Source organism: Octopus bimaculoides, chromosome 6 (genome assembly GCF_046866305.1).
Source record: "Octopus bimaculoides isolate indiv1 chromosome 6, ASM4686630v1, whole genome shotgun sequence".
NCBI classification, from domain to species: Eukaryota; Metazoa; Mollusca; class Cephalopoda; order Octopoda; family Octopodidae; genus Octopus; species Octopus bimaculoides.
The window spans coordinates 1,290,704-1,304,965 of record NC_142933.1 but is presented as its reverse complement, the minus strand read 5'-3'; the positions used below and the strand labels follow the sequence as shown (position 1 = coordinate 1,304,965).

Sequence of the window (14,262 nt, the reverse complement as noted above, 5' to 3'; positions counted from 1 at the left end):
TCTATGGTCACATCAGGGCCATCATTGGGGCTGAGGGCAGTTTTGTTAAATGGCCTATTTATTTGATGTCTCTAGTTGAACAGGTGGACCGTTTTCCTTTAAGAATGCTGTCTTTATTTTACTTAGTGTTTTATTTTGTGTTTTCAGTTGCCTGACTTACACACACACACACACACACACACACACACACTACACACACTACATACACACACACACACACACACACACACACACTGCCTCTGAATGAAAATCAATGCAGACTTACCTTTCATAAGACTTTTGGCAAATGTTAGCGATGCAGTTGCAGTAAATGGGAAGCCATAGATGATAAATGATGTTGAAGATGCATGGTGAATTGTATAGTCGAGGAACTTGAGAAGGCCACAACACAAACAGAAGTAAAATGGACGGCTGAACACTATTAGACGATTGTAGCCCTGTAAATAAGACAGAAAAGAGAGAAAGATATAACATGATGTTTACTAGAGATGCCAAGGTTTATAGCAAAGGGATTAGAAAAAAGCTGTTTAAAGGAGATGTATAAATCAAGGAAGTCACAGTTGACTGGGGTCAAATAGTACGCTGACCAGTCTGATGGTTCCGTGGTTTGCATCCAACTACTGGCACCATAATGAGTCGCAGTTGAGAACTGCTTTCAATCCTTTCAGTGTATCGTTATAAATAGGTACCATGAAGATAAATAGGTACCATGAAGATAAATAGGTACCATGAAGATGTAATCAACCCAGCTAAGAATCTGTATAATGAAAAGTCACAAGCTATCTAACAGTAAATACGTATGAAGAGGATATACAGCCTACCCAGCTGTATATAAATAAGCATGTAAAAATAGTCCACCCAGTTGGAAATAAATACCAAGGAATGGTAAAGTCCATTTAGCTGTAAATAGGTACCATGTGGCAGTACACAATATTTAGCTGTAAATAAGTACCAAGCAGCAGTGAAGTCCAGCCAGTCATAAATAAGTACCATGGAATGGTGATGTAGTCTGCTTAGCTCAGTACAAGTACAATTGACATAAGGTACTAAAAAGCTAAAATATTCAATCATGAGCCAATGATCATATTTAATTAAGAGAGGGTGGGGTGAATAGATCAAACCAGAGTGGCTCCCAAAAAGGAGGTTAAATCATACAAGAAAAGGGAAAAGTTCATAGCTTACATGCATAGGTGATGCTGAATCTGGTTGTACACTCTGTAATAAAAAAGAAAACAAAGACATGAGATTAGCTGGTTGTGCATTGAAAGGAAACTGTCCAATAGAACATACTGGGCTGTGGGTGTATGGGTGTATGCAAATATTACAAAGCTTAACTGTGGGTGAAACAAAAATGTAAACCTTTCCTTTCTACGGTTTTGATACACAGGAAAAACAAAAAGACAGGGAATTCCCAGACAGACTATTTCATAGTTTGTTCATTACTCTTCAGTGAAGACATATCTGGTTTCTTTTCCCAAATCAGTAGCATTGAATATTCAGCTATTATGTAAAGCAGTCATATATTATGCTAACACCATAGTGGATAACTTGATTTACATTAATTTATGCTTTTCATTCAGTAAACAATACATATTTTATGTATAACATGAATCAGAAGAACTGACATCCACTTAGAGAATACAGAATGAGGGATATGTATATTTACATAAAAGTATGTATATTCAGGTAAGATACAAGAAAGAAAGAAAGAAAAAAAAGATAAAAAGTAAAAGCAATGTACTACATGGAGAAGAGGAAGAGAAAGAAAGACAAGTCGGCATTTTAAAAATTGTGGTCCTGAACCGTCTGTAAGGGCACTATACTATGAGTATGGGTACAAGGCATTTTGGTACAACCATTTTAGTGCTACCTATTTGGCATCACAGATTTAATATTGGTTTTAGTGTTTCTCTTGTTCTCTCCCTCTTCATCTATCTTCAGTGAGCATGTATGTCTCTCTCTCTCTCTCTCTGTGTTTATGTCTCTATCTGCATGCGTATATTCCTCTGTGTGTGTGTGTGTGTGTTTGCCTCAAGGGTCAAAAAGTACCGTCACAAAAGCAGGCTGAATGCCCAGTCAGCCGTGCCAAGTTGTCAGCATCCAAACAGCTGCACCCTCCAACTGTTTCATTCCACTGTTCTACAGATATAGTCTTCAGGGAATACAAACCACAGAGGCCCAATACTTACAGAAACAGTCTATAGAGATCCCACACTAATATACACAGCCAATTCAAATGGATATATCCTACAGGGGTCCTATATAGTCTGTAAGGGGCTGTGGACATCAAGAATTACATTCAAGGTGTGTAGACAGTTTATGAAGGTCTTATACATGTAGGCTTTTAGGGGCTCATGAATATCCCAGTCTGTAGGGATCATGGACATGTAAACCTAGCTGATAAGGTCATAGTCTACCCACCCCTACCCACCATCATCCCAATGTGACAAGTATCTCCATGGCAACTACTTACCTTGAGCAAAGAATATTGACAACTGGCCAGAATGAAACAAAAGATGAAGATGTAGAAATCTTTGTAGAAATGTGATGAAAGAACGAGGGCACCGAGTGAACTGACTGCTACTGCCATCAGAATGGCTATCAGGTTCTCCACGACGGTCAAGTTTCTGAAACACACACAAAAAAAAAGGGCCTTTACACATCAATTCACATTTCCTAACATTGGCACATCATCATCATCACAATGAAATACTTAACGAGGGGAGCAATATCGTTGGTTATAAAGCAACCCCAGTACTTGACTGGTACTTTATTTTATTCACCGCTGAAGGACAGAAGGTAAAGTTGATCTTGATAGGTACTGAACTCAGAATATAGAGAGCAGTAACTAAATAGCACAAGGCATTTTATCTGATACTCTACTGATTCTGCCAAATCTACCAGCATAAGCACATTAAATTACTGACTTTGCCTTTCATCCAGTCAGGATGAACTATTTTATGGATGAATTATTTATTGTTGTAGGCAATATCATCAGAGCAAGCTGGCATGGATGAAATGCTTAATGAAATGCTATGTTCTGAGTTCAAATTCCGCTGAGGTCAACTTTGTCTTTCAGCCTTTCGGAGTCAATGTAATCGACAATACTCGTCTCCCCTAAAATTTCAGGCCTTGTGCCTATAACAGAAAGGATTATTAAATACAACACCCCTAAAAACATACCAACACTACAATCAGCAACAGTACCAATAACAATGGTGTTACTACAACGAGCATCAAGAAAGCCAATGCCCTGACCTTCAATTGGTCCACTACCTCCAACAATCACACTACCAATATTTCTAGATTTCCCACATCAACAACCCATTCTCATCAAGTCCCACCACCACCACCACTTCAACTTGTCCCAGTAATCTTGCATCCAACATCCATAATTCCATCACCACTAATTGGCACTCATCAGTTATGACAACGAGGGTCCCAGTTGATCCAATCAATGGAACGGCCTGCTCATGAAATTAACATGCAAGTGGCTGAGTACTCCACAAACATGCATACCTTTCACATAGTTCTCAGAGAGGTTCAGTGCGACACAGAATGTGATGAGACTGGATATTTGAATTACAGGTGTGATTCCTTTTTGCCAGCTGAGTGGATCAGAGCAATGTGAAATGAAGTGTCTTGCTCAAGAACACAACACAACACACTGCTGGGAATTGAACTCGTGACCTTACATTCATGAGCCAAATGCTCTAACCACTTAGCCACATGCCTTCACTATCACCACCACTTCAACTCTGGTTACTCTTGCATTTAACAACCATCTCATCCCCACCACCATCACCAGTCACAAAACCTCCCACATCCAACAACAACAATTGATAAAAATGAAGGAGGAGAATAAGAAAGTCCAGTTTACTTACCTGTCCAGTAATGCCAACAATTCCAATCGGTCAAAATGTATTTTGATGTATTTATTAGGAAACAACCAGAACTTATAAAACTGCTTTGGTTTGTCAATTGACTGATGACCCGAAGAGACCTCGGTCACTGATGGACTGTCTGAGATGTCATCAACATTTGGGTGACCACTGCCAAAAGGTTCCACCAAACCCCACTGTGACTCCATCTGCCATGGGTAAAATGCTTGTGTTGGACGCAGGTTGGAATGGAAATCCAGTGACCGTTCACGGCAAACAATGGCCTGCTCTTCTCTCTTTGGTGATGGTTCAATGACAACCGGTGAACCAGAACCGCTGCTTGATGTACTTTCATGGAAACTGCACAAATAAAACTTACATTATAAGATATTCCAACATTACAAAAAAACAAACAAACAAAAGGTGAAAATGCCTAAACCAGTCACTTTAAATGAAGAAAGGTAAGCATTACACACACACAGAGACCCATTCAAAGAGAACTGAATTAGTAACCATACCTTTTATCATTTGACTTCACCAGATCCATGTCAATAACACCTTGGGCCACACCAGAGCTATTCTCTCCAAATGTGTAGGTAAACCAATTACCTGAAAACATATATATTGATAATACAGTTCTATATTTAAGAGATGAGACATTATGTACATTATTTGCATTTGACGGATATAACCACTACGCCAAATGCCCACGGGCATATGGCATAGTAGTTAAGAGCACGGGCTACTAACCCCAAGATTCCAAGTTCAATTCCAGGCAGTGACCTGAATAATAATAATAACATTGAAAAATACCTTAGGAATGAGAACCCAGGTTTGAAATTTCCCCAAGACACCTGATGAAGGCTGGAGGGTATATCAGCCGAAACGTGTTAACAACAAACAAGATGAAGACAAATATCCGTCAAATGTAAATAATGTATATATATATATATATATATATATATATATATGTATATATATATTGATATTAATATTACAACCAAATACAGTGTTAACTGATCAACCATAAACACCAAGCAGTAACACTTCGAATGACTGACCTACATAGATAGAAAGTAACTCTGAAGCCTAAATATGCTGACCAACAAGCCTCACCTCAAACCAGTTGCAGCAGATGTGCGTCGGTGTCAGTGAACAGGCCACAATTGGTGCAGCAAAGATGCTGACACCAAATAACAAATGTTTAAGTGAAAGTAAAACCGTCTTTGTGTGTTTTTGAATGGTTAACATGTGACTTCCATGCTGTAATTGTTTCAGTTTCAACACAGTTTCAGATTAAATCACTCACCACACAAGTACATCTCCAAAATTCCACTATCACTGTTAATCAACAATACTTTCAAACATGGCCAGACATTTTAAGAAGGATTTACTGTCCTAGTCAGAACATGAAGGGCAACAGCCAGGTCTTCTGATAGTGGCAGAAAAAGTAGGGGTAAACCAGAATTTCTAGCTTAATCCAATGATCCAGGATCTCAATACTTGCAACAGAATAGATCCCACTTAACACCACTCATAAGGCCAGAAGAGGGAAGTGGTGACAGTGGTGTTTAACCAGGCATGGGTCAAACGGACACAATTACGTGACTGGTACTTACTTTATTAAATCTACTACATGAAATGCCGCAGAATATTTACCTTCTCTTCTATTTATGGTCCAAACATTTACAGGTGAGACACAGACACACAAACACATGAGTCACAGACACAAACATCAACAAGTGAGTCTCAGACACTAAACTACAGGTGAGTCATACACACATATACATTTGGATCACAGGCACAACTACAAGTGGATTTCTGGACAACTACAAGTGTATTTAGAGACAGCAAAAAAAGGTTAAGTCACATCTTTAAATGATGTACACAATGAGAAATAGAAAATCAAGATAATTTTCTTTTTTAATTGTTTGGTCAAAGTAGAGAAGGCTATACTCATGGCCCTTTTTCAGGCAGTTCAGGGCAGGTAAGAGTAAAAAGAGAAAGTTATTTTCAAATCAAAGACCTGCCTCAACTTCTTGCAACAGAGTGGACTCTGTCAAAGAATCCCAAGAGCCAAGTGCTGAGATACAGGGTAGGGTTTTAGAAGAAAATAGCTATGGCCGGCTGGTTTGACCATAGAATATTACTGTTCCCTATTTTATGAAATCAATGATAGAAAATGAAACATTAGTATTGGTGGGGTTTGACCTTAAAACAAAAACAGTTTGGATAGAGTAGAAATAGAATCTACAGACCATAGCATCATTACCATCTTTATAGGTACAGAAATGGTTTTGTGATGTTCATGCTTTTCCTGTAGTCACCCATACAAAAGCCTAACAATACCATATCTATCTTAGGTATGGACTCAACATCTCTTACTAAACACACACACACACACACACACACACAAGAAGTTAGTTTATACACAGACTATATACATTATAATTCCTGTCCCATGTTAAACTCACTGACACCATACATTGCTCATATGAAAGGCTATGGATAACAGCCCTTTTCAATAAACATGCCAACAGAAATTCAGGAAGTCTGAAATACTTACCCACTTCATCTTGAAAATAGTGCATGGCCCCTTCAGTGGTATCATCATGTGATGAAGCAAGATGCCCTCCAGCAATGATGTTGAAGAGTGCAGCACGCAGCGGTGGGGATCGTCGTGTGTGCACACGACGCATGTTCACACGACCGGTTTCTCGACGATAGCGACGCCTTAAAAACACAAAGAGAGATTTTTAGCCCCAAACATTCCAAACATATTAAGTTCTGTAGATTTATTTTGTCTCACTCAGTCAGCGTACATAGGTGAGAGACTATGCAGATGACCTACTGGTCACAGGTTCAAATCTACTCACAGTACTTTGGATCTTTACACACTTTATCAATCAACATACAAGGACAGGGGTCTGTCTATGCTAGGGATGTCATGGCCTTTAGACAAGATACACTGCTCACCATAGTCTACTTAGCTGTGCGATATAACTTCTGCTGTGTTGCATCCTTAAATAAACACACCACTACATCATCATCGTTTAACGTCCGCCTTCCATGCTAGCATGGGTTGGACGATTTGACTGAGGACTGGCGAACCAGATGGCTGCACCCGGCTCCAATCTGATCTGACAGAGTTTCTACAGCTGGATGCCCTTCCTAACGCCAACCACTCCGAGAGTGTAGTGGGTGCTTTTTACATGCCACCGGCATGGGAGCCAGTCAGGCAATACTGGCAACAGCCACGCTCAAAATGGTGTTTTTTACATGCCACGTGCACAAGAGCCAGTCCAGCAGCACTGGCAACGACCTCGCTCAAATGTTTTCTAACATGCTAGTGGCACAAGTGTCAGTAAGGCGACGCTGGTAACGATCACGCTCAGATGGTGCTATTTACGTGCCACTGGCACATGAGGAACAAAAAAATTTTTTAAAGCTGTCTTCAATCCAGCATTAGTAATATATTAGGGTTTATTGTTTTACCCTTGCTTGTGAAGACCTATTGAGGCAAATGAAATCAAAATCAAAATTACTGACGTGGTCGATGACAGTACCACCTGATTGGCACTCATGCCAGTGGAATGTTAAAAGCACATCTGAACGTGGGGTGTAACCGGCCCACTTATGAGTACCCCAGTGGAACATTAAAAGCGTAATCGTAGCCAGGACCACGGATTGGCTCCTGTGCCAGTTACACATGAAAAGCACCATTCGAGCGTGATCGTTGCCAGCATCGCCTTACTGGCACATGTGCCAGGGGCATGTGAAAAACAACATTTGAGTGTGGTCGTTGCCAGTGCGGTCGGCCTGGCTCCCATGCAGGTAGTACGTAAAAACACCTTTTGAGCGTGGTCATTGCCAGAATCGCCTGACTGACCCTCATGCCAGTGGAACGTAAAAAGCACCCACTACACTCTCGGTGTGGTTGGCGTTAGGAAGGGCATCCAACTGTAGAAAGTTTGCCAGATCAGATTGGAGACTGGTGCAGCCTCTGGCTCACCAGTCCTCAGCCAAACAGTCCAATGCATGCCAGCATGGAAAGCGGATGTTAAATGATGATGATGATGATGATCAATTTTCCACAACATACCATCTCTAGTTTCAATTTAAATGTGGGAATATTCACCATTATTGTTTTAATGTCCACTTTTGCATGCTTGCACAGACTGGATGGAGTTTACTAAGGCAGATTTTCTACAGCTGGATGCTCTTCCTGTTGCCAACACTTGTTTGAAGCAAGGTAATATTTCCCTGAAGTCAGATATGTTTTTGCAGAATATTGGAAATGATTGACATTTCTTTACAAGAATTGTGCAATGTCAAGACAAGGACACACAAACACCATCGCACATACATATACACGAATGATGGTCTCCTTTTAGTTTCCATCAACCAAATCCACTCACAAGGTTTTGGTTGGCTCAAGGCTACATTGTTGGAAGAAACTGTTTTTACAGAGATGTCCTTTACTATTTACAGAACCTTCCACTGTGGTGAGAGTGGATGCATGTTGTCAGTCAAGTGGACTGAGTTATGTACCTTGCTCCATGCTTAAACACAACATTGATTTTTAACAACAAAGAAATGAGACAAGCCAACAAAGGAGCCTTTATATTGTCCCTAGATTACTAAAAATATTATCCAAACCTCACTCAAACTACACTTTACTGTCTTCGAAAAAATAGAAAACAATGGACTATACAGTTCTATGTTTAAGAGATGAGGAATTATTTACATTATTAACAATTGACGGATATTTGTCCTCATCTTGTTTATTGTTAACGTTTCATCTGATGTACCCTCCAGCCTTCATCAGGTGTCTTGGCGAAATTTCAAACCTGGGTTCTCATTCCTAAGGTATTTGTCGTCATCGTTGTTGCTGTTATTGTTATTATTATTATTACTATTATTCAGGTCATTGACTGGAATCGAACTTGGAATCTTGGGGTTAGTAGCCCACGCTCTTAATCACTACGCAATATGCATACGAGCATATGGCAGTGACCTGAACAACAACAACAACAACAGCAACAAAAATACCATTAGGAATGAGAACCCAGGTTCGAAATATCCCCAAGACACCTGATGAAGGCTGGAGGTGTATATCAGCTGAAATGTTGTGTTAACAATAAACAAGATGAGGACAAATGTCCGTCAAATGTAAAAAATGTAAATGGACAATATGATCATGGCTAGCTGGCCTTATCAGCAATTCTCAAAGAATTTATCAACAAACCTTCGTGACTGTGAATCTTCTTTGTTTAGAATATCTTTCAGGGGTAGGAGAGCCGATGCCTCGGTTGGTGTCACAGATTTAGAATCCGTCGACCTAGTATCACCATCTTCCTGAGTGGTTCCACCTATAGCACCAAGTTCAGCCGGAGATGTTGCTTTGTCTTTCATCAAAGTTGGCTCTGAAAATAGATTTTAGATGATGCAGATCAAATCAAGGATTTCTAAAAGATAAGGAAACAATAAAATTTCTAAGATATTTCAAATACATTAACAGAAAACTTATTACAGAGGCACAGGAGTGGCTGTGTGGTAAGTAGCTTGCTTACCAACCACATGGTTCCAGGTTCAGTCCCACTACATGGCACCTTCAACAAGTGTCTTCTATTATAGCCTCGGGCCGACCAAAGCCTTGTGAGTGGATTTGGTAGATGGAAACTGAAAGAAGCCCATCGTATATATGTAGATATATATGTGTGCGTGCACTTGTGTTTGTCCCCCCCCCCCCCAACATCACTTGACAACCAACGCTGATGTGTTTACGTCTCCGTAACTTAGTGGTTCAGCAAAAGAGAGTGATAGAATAAGTACTAGGCTTACAAAGAATAAGTTTTGGGGTCGATTTGTTCAACTAAATTTTGGTGCTCCAGCATGGCCGCAGCCAAATGACTGAAACAAATGAAAGAGTTACCAGATGCTTTCTAAGCCATTTGAGGAAGCTATTATCTTTGCTAGCAACAATGGGATTTTCTCTTCAAGTGAAGGATAAAATTCATGGGGCTTGTTTCCAAAATGAGATATCATCATCATCATCATCAGCAGCAGCAGCAGCAGCAGCTTCATCACTGTGGACGATGAATGTGGAGGATGTACGAAATAAGTGGGTACAGAAATGAGGTGAGTATGCTCCAGTGGACAGGCATTGTTAGTGTAAATGATTGATGGAGTACAAGGGAAGAGAGAGAAATACTGAGTGTATGAGGAACTGGATGGCTGTCCTGGTCTGGACAGCTGGAAGCTGACATTTGGTGAAGAAAGTATGAAGTGATCCAGGTGGAGAGAACTTGTAGAAGAGGAAGAATGTGAAAGAGCGCAATGTGAGGAAGGCTGAGTTCAAGAGGAAGAACTTCATGGAAAAAAGTAACAAATGGAAAGCAACAAGAAACATGGAAGCATGGAAAAATGGATGTCAAATGAAGAGGAGGAGCAGGAGGGGGATTTATATATATGAAATTTTGTCTCATCTATAATCTGTCACAGTAAAATTAATAAGTGTAGGAGTGGCTGTGTGGTAAGTAGCTTGCTTACCAACCACATGGTTCCGGGTTCAGTCCCACTGCGTGGCACCTTGGGCAAGTGTCTTCTACTATAGCCTCGGGCCGACCAAAGCCTTGTGAGTGGATTTGGTACACGGAAACTGAAAGAAGTCCATCATATATATATATCATCATCATCATCATTTAACGTCCGCCTTCCATGCTAGCATGGGTTGGACGATTTGACTGAGGACTGGTGAAACCAGATGGCTACACCAGGCTCCAATCTGATTTGGCAGAGTTTCTGCAGCTGGATGCCCTTCCTAATGCCAACCACTCAGAGAGTGTAGTGGGTGCTTTTACGTGTCACCCGCACGAAGGCCAGTCAGGCGGTACTGGCAACGGCCACGCTCAAAATGGTGTATTTTATGTGCCACCCGCACAAGAGCCAGTCCAGGGGCACTGGCAATGATCTCGCTCGAAAATCATATATATATATATATATATATATGCATGTGTGTGTGTATATGTTTGTGTGTCTGTGATTGTCCCCGCCAACATCGCTTGACAACCGATGCTGGTGTGTTTGTGTCCCCGTAACTTAGCAGTTCGGCAAAAGAGACCGATAGAATAAGTACTAGACTTACAAATAGTAAGTCCTGGAGTCGATTTGTTCGACTAAAGTCAGTGCCCCAGCATGGCCGCAGTCAAATGACTGAAACAAGTAAAAGAGAATAAGAGTAAATCTGACCTTTTAACCTGCTTTCTTTGCTTTGGTCCTCATTCCGGTAATATGATTTTTCTGTGAAATAGAAATAGAAATAATACATTTCTAAATCTCTCCGCAAGATTTATCCAGTAGTAACACAATAAAGTGGTGGTATGTTGTCAACCTAATGTGACAGTCCCATGAAAAGGAATAATACTACTGTTTTCTAGGGCTAAATAGCAGTAGAGTTATTCCCTTTCATGGGACTGTTACATTAAGCTGACAACATACCATCACTTTAAAAATGGAAATAGTTTACAGTAAAAACACACCATATATAAATATATAAATTAAATATGAAAATTTACAATTTTTCATTGCTTTTTTTGTAGTTGATAATTATACACACACACATACACACACAGAGGTTTGATAATACAGAAGAAATAATGCTCAGTATGTGTGTATGTGTATATATGAGTACTGTCAGACAAAACAGATCCTGTTAATGGCACTGTCAATATAAGAAGTCACAAGAAGCAGTTAGTAACTTCCAAGACTTGATGACTAAGTGGTGGGTCTTTTCAAGGGTTCAGTTTAAAATCTCAAGTGTTGGACTAGCACTACCATTGCAAAAGCATTAGGGAATATGGTTCTTATTGAACAAGGATAGCCCTGACTTCTTGCAGTCTGCTAGACTATTCCTTTAATGCTCTAGCTGTAATCAGAGCACCAGTATATGCAACATTCTTGCCAATTCCAAGATATTGGCAGCATTCAACATTGGCGTTAAAGGAAATAGACAGGGCATTGGTATCCATGTTCCTTGCCTAGTCAACAATTTTATCTCAACTAACTACCAAATATAAACATTTGTTTTGTTCTTCCGTCTTTGCTGGTGCCACATAAAAAGCACCTGTGATGGTGCCATGTTAAAAGCACCTGTGTTGGTGCCACATAAAAAGCACCTAATACACCCAGTAAAAGTGGTTGGCATTAAGAAGGGAATTCAGTCGAAGAAAGCATAACAAAACAAACAAGTGGCGCCTCGGGCAGCTCTTCCGGCCTGGCAGTTCCAGTCAAACTGTCCAACCCATGCCAGCATGGAAAACAGAAGTTGGCTGATGATGATTACTTGAATACAGCTGAAGGTTATCGACATCACAAAACGGTTTCGTGGTTCTTTCTGTCTCCTCTGCAGGTTCTCTCACATAGCCTTTGCAGTTCCGTAACAAGGATGGAAAAAGAGCATGGGTGCGCCGAAACCAAACTTACTGGTTGGCTGGACAACAGCTTTCAGTTTGCGCATCTTCTCAGGGAATTCATTGTTATCATCCAAAATTTCAATGATGTTTCGACAAAGAGTTTCTGGGTCGGGTGGATCAGGAGACGCTCCAAACGGCCCTTCATCTGTAATTGTGAGGGTAAACAGAGAATATATAGAAATAAATTACAGAAGTGAATCTACCAACAAAATATACACAACAGATCTAAGTTTAACAGAATGTCAACAGAAGACCAGAACAACAGATTCACACACATGGATAGGATACCAAAAGAGACAAGCTGCTAGAAATAGCAGCCTAATCTTCTTGAAATTATATCTTAGCACCTTAACTAATGAAGATCACAAAGGATACATTTAATAATGTTGTACCAGATATATTGACCAGTGTTGGGTTAGGGTTGAACAAATATAACCCTAAAACATCAGCTTTAGCCAAGAGTTTGGTCAGACAAACAGAGCAGCCAAAAGTCACTTATTCTACAAAAGAGGTCAAGGTGCCAAAATCTGACCACCGCCACCACTACCCTCAGCCATGTTACCATAAAAACACACAGAAATATACACAGTTTAATAGACACTGATTTTAAAGATTGAATAAATACAATGACAAACCAGAAGAGAGAGAGAGAGACTGTTATATGAGGAGGGAGGGGCAGTTTCCACACCTGTCCCACTGAGACCCTTCCACCAAACCTTAGTCACAACTTATGTTCCTAACACTAGCTGAATGATAACTAAGTTATTTTACTAAATTCTTTGTTATATTTAAAATTAATTGAAAGAAACAGAGCATTTCAACAGGAATATGGTAACAAAAGGGTTAAAATATATAATAGAGAAACAATTCTTAACCCATTTGATACCAACCCGCCTGAAACCGGCTCTGGCTCTGTAGTACAAATGTCTTGTTTTCATAAGTTCTCAATTAAAATCTTCCACCAAACCTTAGTCACAATTTATGTTCCTAACACTAGCTTAATAATATCTAAGTTATTTTACTAAATTCTTTGTTATCTTTAAAATTAATTGAAAGAAACAGAGAACATCTCAACAGGAATATGGTAACAAAAGGGTTAAGAGGGTAGGACATGGTTTATGGGAGATTTAGTTGTTATTTCAGTCTATCATACAAAACATGCCCAATATCTAAGCCAACTGAGGTATGTAGAATTAAATAACATATCTACAGTGTATATAATATTCTCCATAGATCCCAATATCTATGTCAAGTGAAGTGTGTAGAATCAAGTTCACATCCGCAGTATATATAGCATTCTCAATATAGCTACTTCTCACTTGTAAGTTAACTCAAATGCTGTAGATTTTGTCATATGATCGAAGAGGACATAAAGGGAGATAATCTCAAGAATTCTCCTCACTGGACACCTATTTAAGAAAAGAATATACTCATTGTCTGGAGACAAGAGGACAGCTGTAAATTTATGTTCTGCCTCAATAGGTGTCACCAGCACAGCAGTAGTCCAACCTTATCATCTGTAGCCAGGGGACTTAGACTAATACAAAAGTGAGTAGAACACATTAATGGCCGAGATAATTTGTATAATTTAAGCAAAAATGAGCTGAAAGAAAAAATTCAGAGTGGCCTGTGGCATGTATTTGAATGACAGACAAATACAGGTCTATCAAATACGATAGATTTGTAAAAAGTTATCTTCACCTCTCGAGGATGTGGTACCAACAACTCTATTGCTAACTAAATACCAACAGTCTGCATTATTTACATTATTTACATTTGATAGATATTTGTCCTCATCTTGTTTGTTGTTAACACAATATTTTGGCTGATATACCCTCCAGCCTTCATCAGGTGTCTTGGAGAAATTTTGAACCTGGGCTCTCAATCCTAAGGTATTTTTTGATGTT

The 14,262-nt window shown here is 39.7% G+C and overlaps 1 protein-coding gene across 17 annotated transcripts in view; it reads right to left on the bottom strand.

Annotated features, from left to right (window-relative positions):
- LOC106881599 (pecanex-like protein 1) overlaps positions 1-14,262 on the bottom strand; it is a 104,410-nt gene that overhangs the window by 30,820 nt on the left and 59,328 nt on the right. For all 17 annotated transcript variants that reach the window (XM_089353343.1, XM_089353342.1, XM_089353350.1 and 14 more), the window contains 9 exons: positions 12,366-12,500; positions 11,133-11,183; positions 9,130-9,307; positions 6,448-6,614; positions 4,400-4,490; positions 3,885-4,241; positions 2,474-2,627; positions 1,183-1,215; positions 266-437 (listed from right to left, as the gene is read on the bottom strand). In XM_089353343.1, the coding sequence (XP_089209469.1) occupies positions 266-437; positions 1,183-1,215; positions 2,474-2,627; positions 3,885-4,241; positions 4,400-4,490; positions 6,448-6,614; positions 9,130-9,307; positions 11,133-11,183; positions 12,366-12,500 (1,338 nt within the window). The remainder of the gene's footprint in view (positions 1-265; positions 438-1,182; positions 1,216-2,473; positions 2,628-3,884; positions 4,242-4,399; positions 4,491-6,447; positions 6,615-9,129; positions 9,308-11,132; positions 11,184-12,365; positions 12,501-14,262) is intronic.